Source organism: Eretmochelys imbricata, chromosome 1 (assembly GCF_965152235.1).
Source record: "Eretmochelys imbricata isolate rEreImb1 chromosome 1, rEreImb1.hap1, whole genome shotgun sequence".
NCBI classification, from domain to species: Eukaryota; Metazoa; Chordata; order Testudines; family Cheloniidae; genus Eretmochelys; species Eretmochelys imbricata.
In genome coordinates, this window is record NC_135572.1 from 234,202,181 (window position 1) to 234,218,678 (window position 16,498).

At 42.1% G+C, this 16,498-nt stretch overlaps 1 protein-coding gene across 9 annotated transcripts in view; it reads right to left on the reverse strand.

Annotated features, from left to right (window-relative positions):
- Nucleotides 1–16,498, reverse strand: part of ATXN10 (ataxin 10) — a 149,026-nt gene that overhangs the window by 116,490 nt on the left and 16,038 nt on the right. For all 9 annotated transcript variants that reach the window (XR_013347030.1, XR_013347024.1, XR_013347025.1 and 6 more), the window contains exon 3: nucleotides 16,138–16,220. Coding sequence is in view for 5 of the 9 variants with exons in the window: in XM_077825509.1 (XP_077681635.1) it covers nucleotides 16,138–16,220 (83 nt within the window). In the remaining 4 variants the exon portion in view is untranslated. The remainder of the gene's footprint in view (nucleotides 1–16,137; nucleotides 16,221–16,498) is intronic.

Below are 16,498 nucleotides of genomic sequence, written 5' to 3' on the forward strand. Positions count from 1 at the left end.
TTGGTTTCACATATTTATACATCCACACACCTTCCTTAAATCACGGCCCTGTTAACTGGCATGCCTATTTAGGACATAATTCTGACACAAATTGAAGGCACTCAACCACTCATAAGATCAAACTCTTAATTGGAGCCACAGCCAGGGAACAGATTCAGGAATAAACGTTTCAGTAGCTCCGAACAATGGATAAGTGGCAAACCCAGTTTGTTTAAATGATGCATGTCAGAGTTACCTGCAAATCCATTCACAAAAGTTTGAAAGTCTGGATTTGTGTTTTCTAGCACCAGCTCTCCATTGTGTAGCTCCCACCCTTGGAATTTTTCCTTCCCCCTCCATCCAGCATCTCCTGGAGGATCTCAGAATATACACACATGTTCTGAAATCCAGAAGGAAGTGAGAACAAGACCAGTTGAAAGTCGCAGAGTGAAGATAAAAGGGCAAGAAAACAGGAATGACATCATGAAGGGAGTCTACTATAGACCACCAAATCAGAAAGAGGAAGTAGATGAGGCATTTCCAGAACAAACAACAGAAATATCCAACACACAAGACCTGATAGTAATGGGGGACTTGAATTACCCAGACTTCTGTTCAAAAAGGAATACAGCAAGACACAAAATAGCTTGAGAGCATAACGTAGTAAATCCCATTCTTTGGGCACGTTAGTGATAGAAAGATAAGGGAGGTGTCATTTGATTCATAAAAATCTAAAGAATCATAATTTAAATGGTGTCACCCCCTGCAGTATAGCAGGGGGGACTTGCTGCCCTCCAGGCTCCCAGCTACAGGTTCTACCATTGGTAGAAATTTTGATAATACATCATCAGAAATGAGTCAAGTTAGCTTTTAAATGATAACCCTTTCTCCCACAAACGCACGGTATCAAACTTGACAAACCTAGAACAACTATGTAGATATATAGTCAAGAAAAAGTTTCAAAAAATTCAACATTTTTAAAATTACTCTTTAACAGGGATGCACTACTTACATTAACAGAAGACACTGATCTTTGGTAATCCTAGGAAATTTAACCTTGACACATCAGACAGAAAACATTTATTCATCCAAGTCATCATCAGTACCGTCTCTGTGTAAGGTATCACTGCGAGGAATAGTCACACTGACTCATGCAGCAGTCACACATATCCATAGAGGGAAAATAGCTGGCCATACATTTGCATGGTGGTTAGCATCTGATCTTTGCACACAAATATTTTATTAGCTGAAGGATCAATTCAGTCGTGCATGGTGTTCAGGTATAGCTGGTGTGATCAGTCCATCTTCCAAGACCCATCCGGACCCAACAGGGGAAGGTAGTTTTGGATGAGCTCAATCTCCCAGAGTCATTTCATTTCTTTATAATTTACCCACTTGATAGTAGTATAAAAGCACCTCTTGTCGGTAGCAATTTTCTCCACCTGTCAGCTTCTTGGAAAACATCACCGTAACACTGGAAGTGTAATAAATGTCGATCCTCACTCAGCATATGAATGCTTCCAGTGCATTTATGACCCCCACACACACATCAGTGACCGTCTCAGCTCTTGCAAGCACCTTCAGAGCAAGCAGAGTGTCTTCAGATGCTGAAATCAAATACCTTCCAATTTAGATAATTTGGTCTTTCCAGCCAACTTTCCAGTACTGTCACATCCCGAAAGAGTGAGGAAACTTGGCAGTGCAGCAGCTTTTAATGGTCTGAATAATAGGAACGCATCTCGGTGGGATATACAGAGATGCCGTTCCCCAGCAGCAGGCAAAAAACCAGAATCTTACTGAACTCCTGGGTAGCATCTCTCACACACTGCACTAGAACACCTGTGTCTTGTGCAACATTTGGAGTTTAATAGCACCTCCCAGCGGGAGCCACAAAGAAACACACTGAACAGTGCGAGGCAGCAGCTTCATTATGCCATGCAACAATGAAATTCTTCAAGAATTTTTGCTACAAGGTATGCGATTACCTCATCCTTCATGGGAGTATGAGACAGCAGCTTCGTCACTGTAACATTGGAGACATTCATGGAGTCCGTGATTTTGTCCTGGACAGGTGCAATATTATGGAGTCTTCATTCTGGTAATATTTTTAACTGATTCCTCTGCATACGTGTCAAACACAAGGTGGACTGTGTCATAGGTCCAGTGTTCTCTCTGTAACTTCAAATGAAGTGTTTGGCCAAATATCAGCCGGTGTTAACAGCTTCTGGTTTGGCAAGAGCTTCTACCTCAGCCATACCAACTATGACCACTATAGGAGTCATGTCAGTAGGTGCCAGCTTAGGAAGACCATGCAAGGCGTTTGTTAGTTTGTTTTATGCCTGGAACATACACATTGTTCTGTCGCATTCAAAGTACCATGGAGATCTCAAACTTTCCTAAAGACTCTCATACATCAGCATCACACTTAGATCTGACCACCACCAGGAGACGAGCAAACGGTGAATTGTCTGCAATTGGCTCTCTAATAATGCCTGCCACCTTCATTCTGACTTTCTTCTCTGCATTCGAGCACAGCTTCAGTCTGTTCTTCTTTATTGGAGCCCATAGATTAACAGAGCATTGGACAATTCTTTGGGTTTTGAAAGCTTCATGCAAGTTGTGACCCAAAGTATACATTCAATTGACATGTTTAGCTATATTACCCCTGAAAACTGCTTTCATCATGATATTAATGAGCTCCTGTCCATCATTTGCAAAAGGGTTGCCAGTGCAAGTAAGCTCATTATGTACCTTTAAAATTGCCCCTGCTGGGCATTTAACCCCACCCAATGAATCTAGACAGAAAACAGTTACTCATCTCTTGTAACTGTTGTTCTTCAAGACGCGTTGCTCATATAGATTCCAATTAGGTGAGCGCGCCATGCACAGTCTTCAGAAAGTTCTTCCCCTAGCAGAACCCATCAGATCAGCTGTGGAGCCCCCTGGAGCGGTGTCTTCATGGCACTCAGTATATGACCCTGCCAACCCGGCACCTCCTCAGTTCCTTCTTCCTGCCAGTGACGGTCGTTGGAACTGTGGCATCTTACTCAGCAAGTTCTACCAATTTTCCCTAGCTTCACTGTTTATTTTCTATACGTATTACTTAGTTTTATGTGTTAGTTAGTATTAGTAGTTCGCGGTTGGGCTGGGGGGGTTTTACCCTCTGTCCCAACCGCTTTTCCTTGGGAGGGCTTACATGCTCAAGTCCCAGGGGTTCAAGTCCTGCAGCAAGCCCATGCCAACGGGCGACCCCCCACAACGCTTGTCTAAAGTGTCTGGGGGAGGTTAACCAAGCTGATTGGTATAGGATTTGTAAGGGCTTTCGCCCCAGAACCAAAAAAGAGCGAGACTTTCGCCTCAAGCAGCTGTTTATGGACGCGGCGCTTAGACCTCAGCCTCCTCTGGCGCAGCAAGACCCGGAGCCAAGTTCATCGGTGTGTAGTGCCCCAGCGATAGTGGTGGAAGTGGCAGCACGGAAGGACTCTGGCAAAGACCCGCTAAATCGGAGAGACTCCAAAGTAGAGCAACAAAGATGAAAAAAAGTTTAGAAAACCTGACCTTATGAGGAAAGATTTTTTAAAAATTTAGTGCTGAGGGAAAAAAAAAAAAAAAAAAAGACTTAGAGGGCACCTGATAATAGCCTTTAAATATGTTAAGGGCTGAGATAAATAGGACAGTGATCAGTTCTCCCAGTCCACTGAAGGTAGGACAAAAAGTAATGGGCTTCATCTCCAACAAGGGAGATTTAGGTTAGATATTAGGAAAAGCTTTCTAACGATAAGGGTAGTTAAGCTCTGGAATAGGTTTCCAAAGGAGGTTGTGAAATCCCCATTATTGGAGATTTTTACAAACAAGTTGGACAAGACAGTCTATGTTTACTTGGTCCAGCCTCAGTACAGGATTGATGACCTCTTGAGGTCTCTTCCAGCCCTGTATTTATATGATTCTATAATTATTAGCGCTGTCAATCACAGTTAATGCCTGAGATTAAATGAAAACAAAATTAACTTTTTTTTTTTTTTTTTTAAAAACAGTTAATCACATACCTCTGGGCAGGGAGGGAGGCATCGGCTGCAGAGAGACCTAACAGTGTTCGGTCAGGCACAGTAACCCAATCTGCCTCCGGAGGTCAGGAAGAAAGGGAGAGGAGAGGAAGTGGCTCCCATCCCGGAGAGGTAGGGACCTGACTGCCGTGCCCCATTTCCCCCCGCCTCTCACTCGGGGGGGGGAGAGGGGTACACACCTCAGAGAACAGGGTCCTGGTGAGCTCAGACTCCCTGCACCAGCCTCTCTTCCCCTGCAACATGCCGAGTCCCTGAGGTAATATCCACCTTCCTTCACAAACAAGGGCTCGCTCGGCTGAAGGGAGCCCACCTAGTTCAGTAAAAGGAGATAAGCCTGGCAAGCCCAATACCAAAAACCACCCTTCCAGAAGCAGCACCAAGACACCTCCCACACAAGTCATTGCTTGCTCCCCCATCCTCTGTCCTCCCGCAATACTGAATGCAGATTTCGAAGATGAAACTCTCTTCCTCTTCGGACAGGAGGCGAGCCTGGTGAGCTCAGAAACTCAACCCAACAGGAGCAGCATCAAGACTTCACCCTTTTCCTGCACAACCCACACCCCTCCCATCTCCAGAATACTGACTTTCTGTGATTAAAAAAAAAATCTTACCCCTTTAATAAGCTAAGACTCCTCTAAAGGAGACACCCCCACAATATAGTACACATAATAAAGGCTAACCAAGCAGCAAGAAAAAAAAAATTAAAAAAGCCCCCTACATAACTCATTTCCCTATTGAATGCTAAAATCCTGAGGTAAAATCTTTCCATATCCATAGCAAGGACTGAGGGGACTTGCAGGCTCTACAGTTTTACATATTTTTAACATAATTGCACTAAAAACAAATAATAATTCTACATTTGTAAGTTCAACTTTCATGATAAAGAGACTGCACCATGCATGTGTCACAAATCAACAAGATCTTGGCAGTTCATGCTAGAAAGCCTCCAAATTGTTCTGTTTTCCATGATCTTGCACACAGATACACGGGTTGCCTAAAAGCAGCAACACTGACGAGCAGAGGGGAACCCTCGTAATGGATCCCACCAATCTATTTATTGCTGCAATCATAAAGTATAAAGTCAATTTAATTTTTCCCCTCCCCAGAGGGCAGGATGAAGATTTACATTAACTCAGCTCAAAGCCTCACTGCCTTCTGGTGCAGAAATCAAAAATAATTCTCCTAAGTATCACAGAAGCTGACGTAATTCTGAGATTAAAATATTCCAAGATGTACAGTAAATTGTTAATTTGTCATCCGGTATGATGACACCACACTAGGTTTTAAAGGCACTGTCCCAAAGTCTGCTTGCTGCTACCCCCATGCAAATCCACTGAAGTCAATGAGGGTCACGCAGGTGTATCTATCTGGGCAAGATTTGGCCTAATGTTCATGAACTAATAATCAGAATGAAAAATGAGTGGAGTTTTACTGTCTGTCATCCTGACTCATACAACACAACCAAAAAATACAGAATCTCCCACTTGTGCACAAGCACAGATAACTTCTCATTCAAGCAGCAACTCATAGGAATCCTCTCACCCCACACACCCCTAACCTACCCTTCTCTTCCATTCTCAACCTTTTTCTTTCTGAGAGCCCCCCCAACATGCTATAAAATCTCCATGGCCCACCTGTACCACAATTGGCTTTCTACAGGCAGAAAAACAGAGACAGCATTAGGGGGTAGCAAACAGGGCAACTGCCCAGGGCCCCATGTCACAGGGGGCCTCGTGAAACTAAGTTGCTGATGCTTCAGCTTTAGCCCCGGATGGCGGGGCTCGGGGCCCCAGGCTTTACCCCATGTGGTGAGGCTTCAGCTTTCTCCCTGGGACCCAGCAAATCTAATGCCAGCCCTGCTTGGCGGACCCCCTGAAACCTGCTTGCGGCCCCCCCCCCGGGGCCCCAAACCCCTAGTTGAGAACCACTGCTCTAGTGCATATGAGCTTCTTACCCTCTAATATTTACTCTGATCCAGCTATTGTGAAATGAGAAAAATAAGAAAAAGGTCAGGCTTGAATAAAGTTTCCATATTCGCTCTGTGGAGTATAAAGCCAAGCCATGTGTGTTAACAGAGATGCATCAGACTTAAAACAATAATCTTGGCATCTAGTCAAGATGACTGTCACTGCATTACATAAAGCTTAATCTACTATACTAACATTGCAAGGCATGATCATGTCAAAATCTTTTTTCCAGGCAAGGAAAGAGCAATGAAGCATGGTTAGCTGTGCCTGCACATGCCACCACCACACAGTGGTTTTCAACCTTTTTTCATTTGTGGACTTCTAAAAAATGTCAAAATAGGTGCAGACCCCTGTGGAAATCTTAGACCGCCCCAGGAGTCCGCGGACCACAGGTTGAAAACAACTGATTTGAGAATATTACCCACTCTGTTGAAACCACTGTAGTCATCTAGCCAGGACCTGAAGCAGAAGCGCTTTGGATGGAGCAGCAACACGCAATTTGCAGAAGCCCAGAGTTTAGATAAATCCATACATTGTCATGTGCTGATGGCATCAGTCCAGTTCTTTTGTGAAAACTGAAGTGGGCATCAGAACTGTCCCCTCTCCTGCACTTTGCAACCTCAGAAGAGAGGCCAAGGTTTAAGGGCCTCATCCAACACCCACTGACATCAACTGGAGTCTTCCACTGATGTTAGTGGGCTTTGGATCAGGTTGTGAATGAACATGAAAACTAAACTCATCCCTAAAGATGGTCCTTGACGGTCAGGATTCAGACACTTAATTGCAGAGAAGCTTGCACTGCTGCAGTCCTTGCTGTAAACGTTCTGTGGATAAACAAAAGATTTCAGTCTCCAGAAAAGTTTGCCCCCATTTTCCTACAGACAGTGCAGCTGCTCTAGTGCTGGCAACAGTGGAAGCAGTAGTGTAATCAAGGCTGAAGTATTTTTACTGTGGTTATGAAAACCTGCTAAATTATCATGAGCCAACAGTAAAAATGCCCAAGCCTTTTGGGTAAAATGTAAGCAGTACTTACACCATTGTTAGCTCAGCTGCAGTTGTACTTTTGCTGGAGAACAGGTACAAGATTTTTTACTGCAGGTGCACCCAGAAACTGCTAATCCGGCATCTCTAAAGGGCACTAAAATTTACTTTCAATTTATATTTCAGTACACCAGCACAAAAACTTATACAATGGTTCTAAGAATGAACAGATTAACTAATCATCAATAGGGTGACCAGACGTCCCATATTTTAAAGGGACAGTCCCATATTTAAGCCCTCCTGCAGCTGTCCAGACTTTTTCTTACCAACGGGCAAAACCAGATCCCTGCTCACCAGCCACCTGCCCACCAGTGGTGAGGGGGCAGTCCAGTGGCCAACAATGGGGGTGGGTGTGAGTGCTGAACTCACAAGCAGCCTGGTTATCAGGCTCCTTCCTTCCCACACTGCCTCTTGCTGGGACACTGTGCGCCCCAGGAAAGCCCAAGACCCTCCGGCCCAGGGCACTGTCCAGGAAGAGCCAAGCCCTGTACGTGCCAAAGCCCTGCACAACGCTGGCGTGAGGAAGCCTCTCCACCCCTCAGCTAAGCGCTGGAGTGGCGGCAGAAAGCAATTTCCAGCCTGCTCATGTCCCAAAACTGCAGGTTCCCCAGCAGCCCCCCGGGCAGGGGCTTTGTACCCTCTTCACACACAGCCCAGTCCTGGGTGCTGCCCCCAGGGAGCGCAGGGCTGCTCCATCCCTTAGCCACCCTCCCCTCCTGAGCCACCTCTCTGGCCGGGTTTGCTGAAGCCCCTGGAGTCAGATTCCCTTGGCCCTGGTGCACAATACATCCTTAGGGCTTAACTCCTTCCTGCCCACGCTGTAGCCAGAGGACAGGAGGCGGCTGGGTTATGTCGATGGCTTGCGTTTAAGGGCCATGTTGTATGAAAAATACGTATAGTATCTTTAAACACTAGAATCACAGTCAGTGCGGTGAGATGCTCACACTATGAGACACACGCAGGAACTGAGACCGACTGAGGGAACAGCAGATTCACATCTCGCATCTCACACTCACTCCGGGGCATATGCTCATTGAGTGGAATGGTGGGCAGAACTGCCCGCACTATTTACAGGTATCTTGTTATTTTTCTTTTTTTTTGCCAAGCGCATATAGTTGAATTTGTGTAAGTTAAATGTGTGTATGATGCGACTCACCTGTAAAAGTTTACTTCGACCAGATAGTTTAATCAACTGATCTTTAAAGGATATAAATTGCAAATGCTACAAAGACCAAGAAAATCCCAATATTATTTTTACAGATTGGAAAAGCATGAAGTCCAAACACAATACCAATAGCTCAAATTAAAAAAACTCATGATGTTTACATAAAATTTTGATGAGTATAATATATTCATCACATTCCCACAATTATTCTCTGAAAATAATACTATAAATATTATTTTGACAATATAATTATAGTTTTTGCTTTAACAGTGGTAATAAAAGTACTGGCACCAATCTCCTGTCCAAAAAGTCTAGATAGACAAAGCAAAAATCACACGTTAAAGTAGGCAATTCTTAAGATTAAGACTGTCGCTTTATTACATGACTAAAAAGTCTGTTTAAAAAAAATCTGGTTTACGTAGGTTCTAAGTAACTTAGCTGTGCTACCAATAGGCAAAAGGAAACCCCAAATACAAAAATAAAATGGAAAGAAGTTTAAAATATTCTCCTTCCGCTTGTGGAAATCATCAAACTCCCCTTTTGGGATTATTCATTGCGAATCTAATCCACTGAGCTGTGGGTCAGTCAGTAACCTCTCCCCCCGACTTCTGAACCCCTGAATACAAAACTACTCTAGACACACTTAAAGCTGATTCACTCAGTTGCTAACAATTCAGGAGATTTGACACTGCAAGACAAGTAGAATGGTAAATGTTTTATAACACATCCATCATCTCTCTCTCCAGGCAATGGAAATCACGATATAACTTTTGTAACTCAAACAATAAATGTGCAATTTAACAGCTTAAAGGATTTGCTCACAAACAAAACAAAAACCCCAGTGCTTCTCTTCTCCACGACCCTTCATAGAGATTAATAAATAATAATATATAGGAGGAATTTCTGTGAGAAGGGACAAACTAGCAACCTTAGGAGGACAATTTTGCTTAAGTTCTTAAATAAATAGAATTCTGTAGTCACTGAATTTGAGAGGCTCCAGGAAGTATAATTTACAATCGCATCCTCCTTTACTATACTTGCACTACAATCAAATATTTAAACCCAAATAGTCACATGTGGAGATACTTGCAGTTGACACAGAGAGAGCAAAACCCAGATCTCAGTTTAAGGCAACAAAAGCTAACAATGATTTCTTAAACACATTGGGCTAGTGCTAGATCCTCACTATTCTATTCTGTTCTCTAGTAAATTTGACAGTTTTTTCACAATACTTTAAAATACATATTTCCCCACACAGAGCTAGAGTTAATCTCAGGAAAGCAGGAGAGAGAATGAGTGTATTACTATAACAAATCAATGAAATCAGAATACAAACATTTCTGAAGAGCAGAAAAAGAACTTAGATGATATTGAACAGAAACACAGAATATAACTAAGCAACTAGCTTCTTCTTCAATTTTTACTTCATGTGTTGAAGACTACTTCAACTCAGATTTACGTAGCCCACTTGAAATTCCTCTTCCCAGACAACTAAAATACATTGAACCACCAACCATTCCAAATAATTAGCAAGGAGGAAAAGAACAAGATTTAAAAAAAAAAAAAAAAAATAGGCACCTGAAGTAAAGCCCCTAAATCCATATTTAGGCACTTAAGTAGCCTGATTTTCAGAAGTGCAGAGCCCCCAGCAGCTCCTATTGGGTGACTGCAATCTTTCATGAATTCTGCAAAATTTTAGGCCTTAAAATTGTTTGTAGCGATGGACACATCCAGTGGATCTGTTTACAAAACAACTCCATGTCTGTTACTTTCAAGGGTCAAAGAGAAAGTAGACAAATCCCATACAGTGCTAATACTTTCAGTAAGGGCTTGCCAGTTCTGGTACTCATCAAGTCCTCAAATTCATGTATCAGTTGTTTCCAGATCTCATCAGAGACAGATACTCAATCCAGATTTCAGATTCTGGAAGCTTGCAATACAACGGCCTTGATGAACTCTCATTCCCTTGCCCAGTCCACTGAATTTTGCTGGAAAACCATAAACCCTGTTATGGGGGAGGAAGCATATGCTACAAAGAGAAAAAAGATTTTCTACTTGGGCTTCTAACAAGGATCTTTTACTGTGTCTGGTATATTCATTCTAATGTACTGAACTATTTCAGAGCTGTTAAAGAGACTGGGTCTGCCTCAAGTTCAATTAAGTTCTCTGTCACTGGCAATTTTTAAATCAAGATAGTTTTTCTAAAAGATATGCCCTAAGAATTATTTTGAGGAAGTTCTATGGCCTGTGTTATTTACGAGGTCAGACTAGATGATCACAATGGTTCCTTCTGGCCTTGGAATCTATGAAAGTTCATCTGGCAGCTAGATCAGCCTGTTGTCCTATTCAGTTCTCAGTTTTTCCACACACAATAGTAAAGAGGTTGTTGGGATGGGGATATTTTTTGTTGTTTTTGTCTGTTAAAAGTCTACTATGAATTTTCTCACTTAACCTGCCCTGTGTTGGTCTTAAATCTTATGCTTCCATGGAGTCAACCTTTGAACCTCTTGGAGCGTGCCTCATTTTATCTTTCATAGAAGACAGCAATCAAAGTGACAAATCACATCAGCCTGAAGAGTCAATGAAATGCACACCCTGATAACAGACCCCTCCTTATATGGCATTTCATAAATATCAGGAAGCATTGCACCCACATCCTACATTCCTACCCAAAGTAACTTTGGTCCTCCATCTAAATCAGTCTGACTGTCTCCTTAGTTTTCCCCTAGATCTCAGACATCACCGGACAAAGCCAATCCACACTGTAGAGATGTTAAAGGGCCTTTCACTATTGCCTGTAAGATTTTTTTTTTAAATCCACATATTTCTTATGTTTTTCAAAGCTTATGGTGGCAAGACCGGGGGGTGGGGGGTGGGGGAAGGCACACAAAAAACCTTTCTTCAGACAATGTCCTTGGGCCCTTACTCCTTATATACCCTTACTCAAGATGTTCAATCTGATGTCTGCAGATGTGACTTTACTATACAGACAGTTACCAGTTTGGGCACCAAGAGCACATGCACTGCAGAAATAGAGACTCATCCATACAATCTACTGAGACAACTACAGTTACTGGTAAGTTACCTCCTCTTCCAAGCACTGGCTGTAAGGATCTCCACTTCCTATTAACTATAGTCTCTCATGCCAGAGGAAGGGAGCACAGTAGCAACAAAGGTTCCCTCCTCTTCCAGAATCTTTAGTCATCCAAAGCTGTAGCAGTCCTCCAAGCCAGAACGAGTATGCTCATCTCCCCTATAGGCAACTCCCTGGATTCAGAAGGAGCTGATAATTATAGCATACTGGGGGAGGAAGGGGAGGTGGGAACCACCAAGAGTAACTTTCTGTACTAGAACTCCAGTGATTAAAGCCTTGGTTAACTAAATGCAACATCCCTGCCATGGTTTCATTATCTCTACTCAATTTAATTTGCAATTCTCTCTTTCAATGGGAGCTGCCATCTTAACATTTGTTACTTTAAAATACTTCAACTATGACACCTATCAGCCTTAAATCCAACAGCTGAAGTGCTATGGATCATGAAAGCAACAAACTAAGCAAAATACAAAAATATTGTAGCACAACTGTGCATCAATGCATTGTGCTCATCTAGTTTTTAAATTCCCTGAGTGTCTTCTTAGTGTTTAGCCTCCTCAGAGCAGGCACCCTGCCTTACTCCAAGTTCTGCACAGTGCACAGCAAACTGTTAGGACTCCGTTACACACTTCAGTAAATGTAGGAGAGGAACTGGGGTATAGAAGTCTAACTACAACTAATAGCATGAACTTAAAGGGGAAAGTTTGCAACATTTATTTAGGAATCTGTGGAAAGGTCTCTGAAGGAAAGTCATGAAAGTCACTTCAATAGCTATACATTTTTAAAACTAGACGGGACAAGATGCTAAGAAATTCTTAGAGGGATAGATAGGCAATGAGTGGGGTTGGGTAGCCCAATAGGTCTTTACCATCCCCAACAGCTATGTGTATGAACTAGCCAGATATTTCTATTTTAAGAACTTTTGCAAATAAGATTCCGTGGATCTTTGGAGAATGAGTTTTCTGACAACAGACTCAAGATCACCAGAGCTTTTCTAGACTATCCTGGCTATCTTCATAATCTGTGTGATGATGTACATCTAAGAGAACAAAGAGCGTGACTATGCAGATACTATTTTCTCCACAGGTTGTATCTATCTGCTCGGTGTGAGGGGCAGATTAAAATGCAGAAGAATATTGCTATGCTGTTTCTACTCAAGAAAAGAAATTGGAAAATACTGCTCCTTAAAGATCCTGGATATTTGCCAACTCACAGGGTAAACTGGTGATACTTCAGAAAGAGACAATGCTTTCATCTAAATTATGCCTGTGGAATCTTACCATGGCCCCTACGTAAATAGTACCACATACTTAAAAAAAGGGGAAGTGTTAATATTCACATAGCTGAGAAGATGCAAAGCAAGTCTGGATTTAATCTAGCCAGGGTTTAAGAACACACAGCACTTAACATGGCATTGCCTCTTTTTGCTGCTTTATTCATTAATACATCATTAAAACAAACTTTTTCCTCCCTACCCGCAAACCAACCACATTCTGAACTTTCCTACTAATATTGCCATACCACACTGAACGACTTAAAATAGATACCACTGGATGAAATTTGAGTGAAAACATACATCTTAAGGCTGATTATTTAAAACAGACTTTTTCGGTTCCTAAAATTCATTTAAGCTACATGATACAGTTTGAGGCGGGTTTTCACAGTGGAATCAACTCAAGAGAAAAGCATTAATTATATTGAATTCTTCATCCTGCAAGGTCTGAGGGCTTGTCTACACAAACACTTCATTTGCAGCAAGCTGAGGTGTAAATCTAGAGTGCACTAGCGTACCGCACAGTCGTAATCCTGGTGGACCGTACTGGCACACTAAACGTTCCCTAGTGTGCTTTAATTTACTCCCATTCTAAAGTAGGTTATATCAAAGTGCACTAGGGAACTTTTAGTGCTAGTCAATAGGCTCCACACAGACAGTAGATTCATATCCCAGTTTGTGTAGACAAGCCCTTAGATTCCGTGCTTACATTTTATCAAGATTCTGAAGGAGATGCTGCTAAAAGCAACATCTAAGGCCAGATTTTCAGAAGGCATTTAGGCACCTTAAAGATGCAGAGAGGCACCTGAATAGGATTTTCAATTGCAAAAATATATTTTTATGGATTTAGGTGCCAAAACTGCTAACCTTTGAAAATCCCACTGGGCACCTATCTGCATCTTCAGGCCCTCAAATACCTTTGTAAATCTGGTCCCAGGACATCACTGCAGTTATGAAATATGACAAGACAGCCCACAGGGAGAAACATACATTTGATAATTAGTAAATGTGGTAATAAAAATGGAGAAAACCTAAATAGTAGTATGACAAACTGATTTAGGTTTATGTTTAATCCAACTAAAAATTCTACCCAGTTTAACAGACCGTCTCTTCATAAACATTAAGTAGAAGTGTGCACCATAAATGCTGGATTTTGTAAACACATTCTACTTCTGTCAGGTTTCAGAGTAGCAGCCGTGTAGTCTGTATCCGCAAAAAGAAAAGGAGTACTTGTGGCACCTTAGAGGCTAACAAATTTAATTGAGCATAAGGGTAAGACACTTTCTCATCTCTCATTAATTTTCATGGGCAAATCCTGTCATAGGCTAATTCAAGTACAGTACTTAACCTCTGATCACCACATTTTTACGCACACACACACACACGTGTGTGTGTGTAAGAACACAGTTTTCAGATTAGTCAATGTTATATAGTATTTAGCAGTGTCTCTCTCAGGGTTAGTATACCAATTTTATTTAAAATTGGAACTCCTCATTCTGCAAACCCATATGCTGATATGTGTATTGAGGTTAATAAACCACAAAGTAGTTTATTCCTCTAAATTTCAAGGGCTTATAAATATGGTTTCACAGATTAAGTATTTCAGCCTCATTTTTCCAGCAAGTCAGTTTTCTGGATTTTTTGGATGATGACATCTCACTGCTGTTTCTTGTGATCGAAACAGCAGCAGGGTAGCGCATGAACATAACAGCACATTCCTGGAAGCAACAAGCATCATGCCACACTAGAGTGATAGTCCTCCCAGCGTTCACAACGCTTTTTGCAATGAGTGCAGTAACACTCTCAGCCACTACAGAAGATTGCAAAAAAAGACTCCCTCCTTTCCTTATCCTATTAAGGGGTAGGGAAGGATGGACCTCTCTGCTTCTCTATGCACAGTTCTCCCTGTTCCTCTGAAGGGGTTTTAGGTGAAAAGTGCTTTCCCAGGGATCAACTCTTTGGTCTTATCGCTCTCTACTACCTTGGACAGGTCTATGGACCTCTGTCCTGCCCTATCAGGTTTTGTCTCCCACTGTTTCATGTCCCACTCCACCTTCCCCCAGTTCTGCTCTTCGCTCCATGGCCTGTGAAGTGGTCGGGTGTGGAATGGAGTATTCCCTGGCTCTCTCCCTGGCTCCATGAAATGGTTGGAGGTTCATCTCCCACGTTCTCCCAATGCCTCCCTTCCACATTCTGTGGAGGGTTCTCCCCTCCCTAGCTCCTCCTCTACTCCACACAAGAATGGGGGCTCTGGTTCTGCTCCCTCCACACAGAATCCCTGAGAGTCTCACTAATCTTTCCCCAGCCCAGCAAGGGATAGAACAGTGGTGGAAGTGGGCAAGGAATCACCAACAGGGAACTGAAATAATTTGTATTGACCTTACATCATGGTAGTCTTGTGGGAACGGTTGCCTGGGGTCCACTGCTCCTTTCCAACCCAATGCAGGTGTTTGAAGAGAAACCATTGGTGGCACTAATTCCACTCCCTCCACAAGAGGAGAGAGGTACAGCAATCACAGGAGGCAAGAAAGCTACCCATCCCTCCAAAGGGAAGAAGGAGAAAAAGAAGCAGGCTGAGAACCAATTGTTTTCTCTCCCAGCCTTCCTCACCATCACGAATGGCAGAGTTGGTGACCCTACTCATATATACACAGAAAAGCAGTAGGAGAAGACAAGTTACTGAAGTTTACTTAATGCAAACTGAGTTGGGGGAGTGCAAAAGTAGTGTGCAACTCAAGTGGACATGAACCAGGGAGGATCACTGGGCCAACAGAGGAGACTTCTCTCTGAACAACATACTTCTCTATATGTCCAGTGTAAGGGAAGAATGGATCTTGAATCAATTGTTCAGCTATTGGCACATACTACCCTGGACTGGCCAGAAAGAGTGGTACATATATGTAAAAAAAGGCCACAGCCCCATAATTTATCTGAATCCAGGAAACAAATTCTTTCTAGAATGTCAGAGAAGGAAAAATGAATATATACTCATTTCTACAAATAACACCAAATCAAACAAAAGACAATAAGACAGCAAAAGATATTTAGAGTGGAGGCATCATAGGCATTTTTCATTTTTGCCAGTTTAAATACCCTAATAATTTCCTTGACGTTTCCATACATCTTCCCCTTTACAATCTCCAGGGAACAATGGAGAAAAAATATTATGGACCTAGTAAAACACTGTATATGAGACGGGTTGAGGGCTGGTATTTTCCAGGTGACACAAAGGAGTTAAGACACCGAATTCTCAATGAAAAGTCAGATTTGGGTGCCTTACTCCTTCAGGTGACTTTTAAAGCACCAGCTATATTATATTGTATATACACACGAGACACATACTATTCTTAGTCAATTTAAAAAAAAAAGTATGAATTAGGAAAGAAGGTTAGCATGCCAAGTTCCAAGTGAAGAATCATTTAGCTTATTTATAGAAAAATGTAAAAAGTTGATTTCATAATGCTACAATTTATAAAACTGCCACCAAGCAATAAAATATAATAATTTTCAAAAGACTGTAGGTTGCACATTACCCAAAATGCATACTCTCTTACCAGCGAATAACGATTCCTGTTCAACTTCTAATCCATGAAGCAACTGGATCAAGTGGACAGACACTTCAGTCAGACCCAAATTCCTATTATATAGTTAAAACAAAGAGGGAGTTTAATTTTAAACCTCCTAAGGAAAAAAAGAGAAAAAAAAAACTGTATGGAGTTACATCACAAAACATCACAGACTGATCCTAATCTCACTCAAGCCTCTCACCTGAGTTCAGTGGATGCAGAATCATGCACCACAGGCAAAGTCATATTGGGGAGGACATGGGTCTCTGACAGTTGTAAACAAAATGTTAACTCTTCATTCCAGACTGTTAGCATAACCATACTTTCAGTTCTAAGCAAAAAGTTTGCA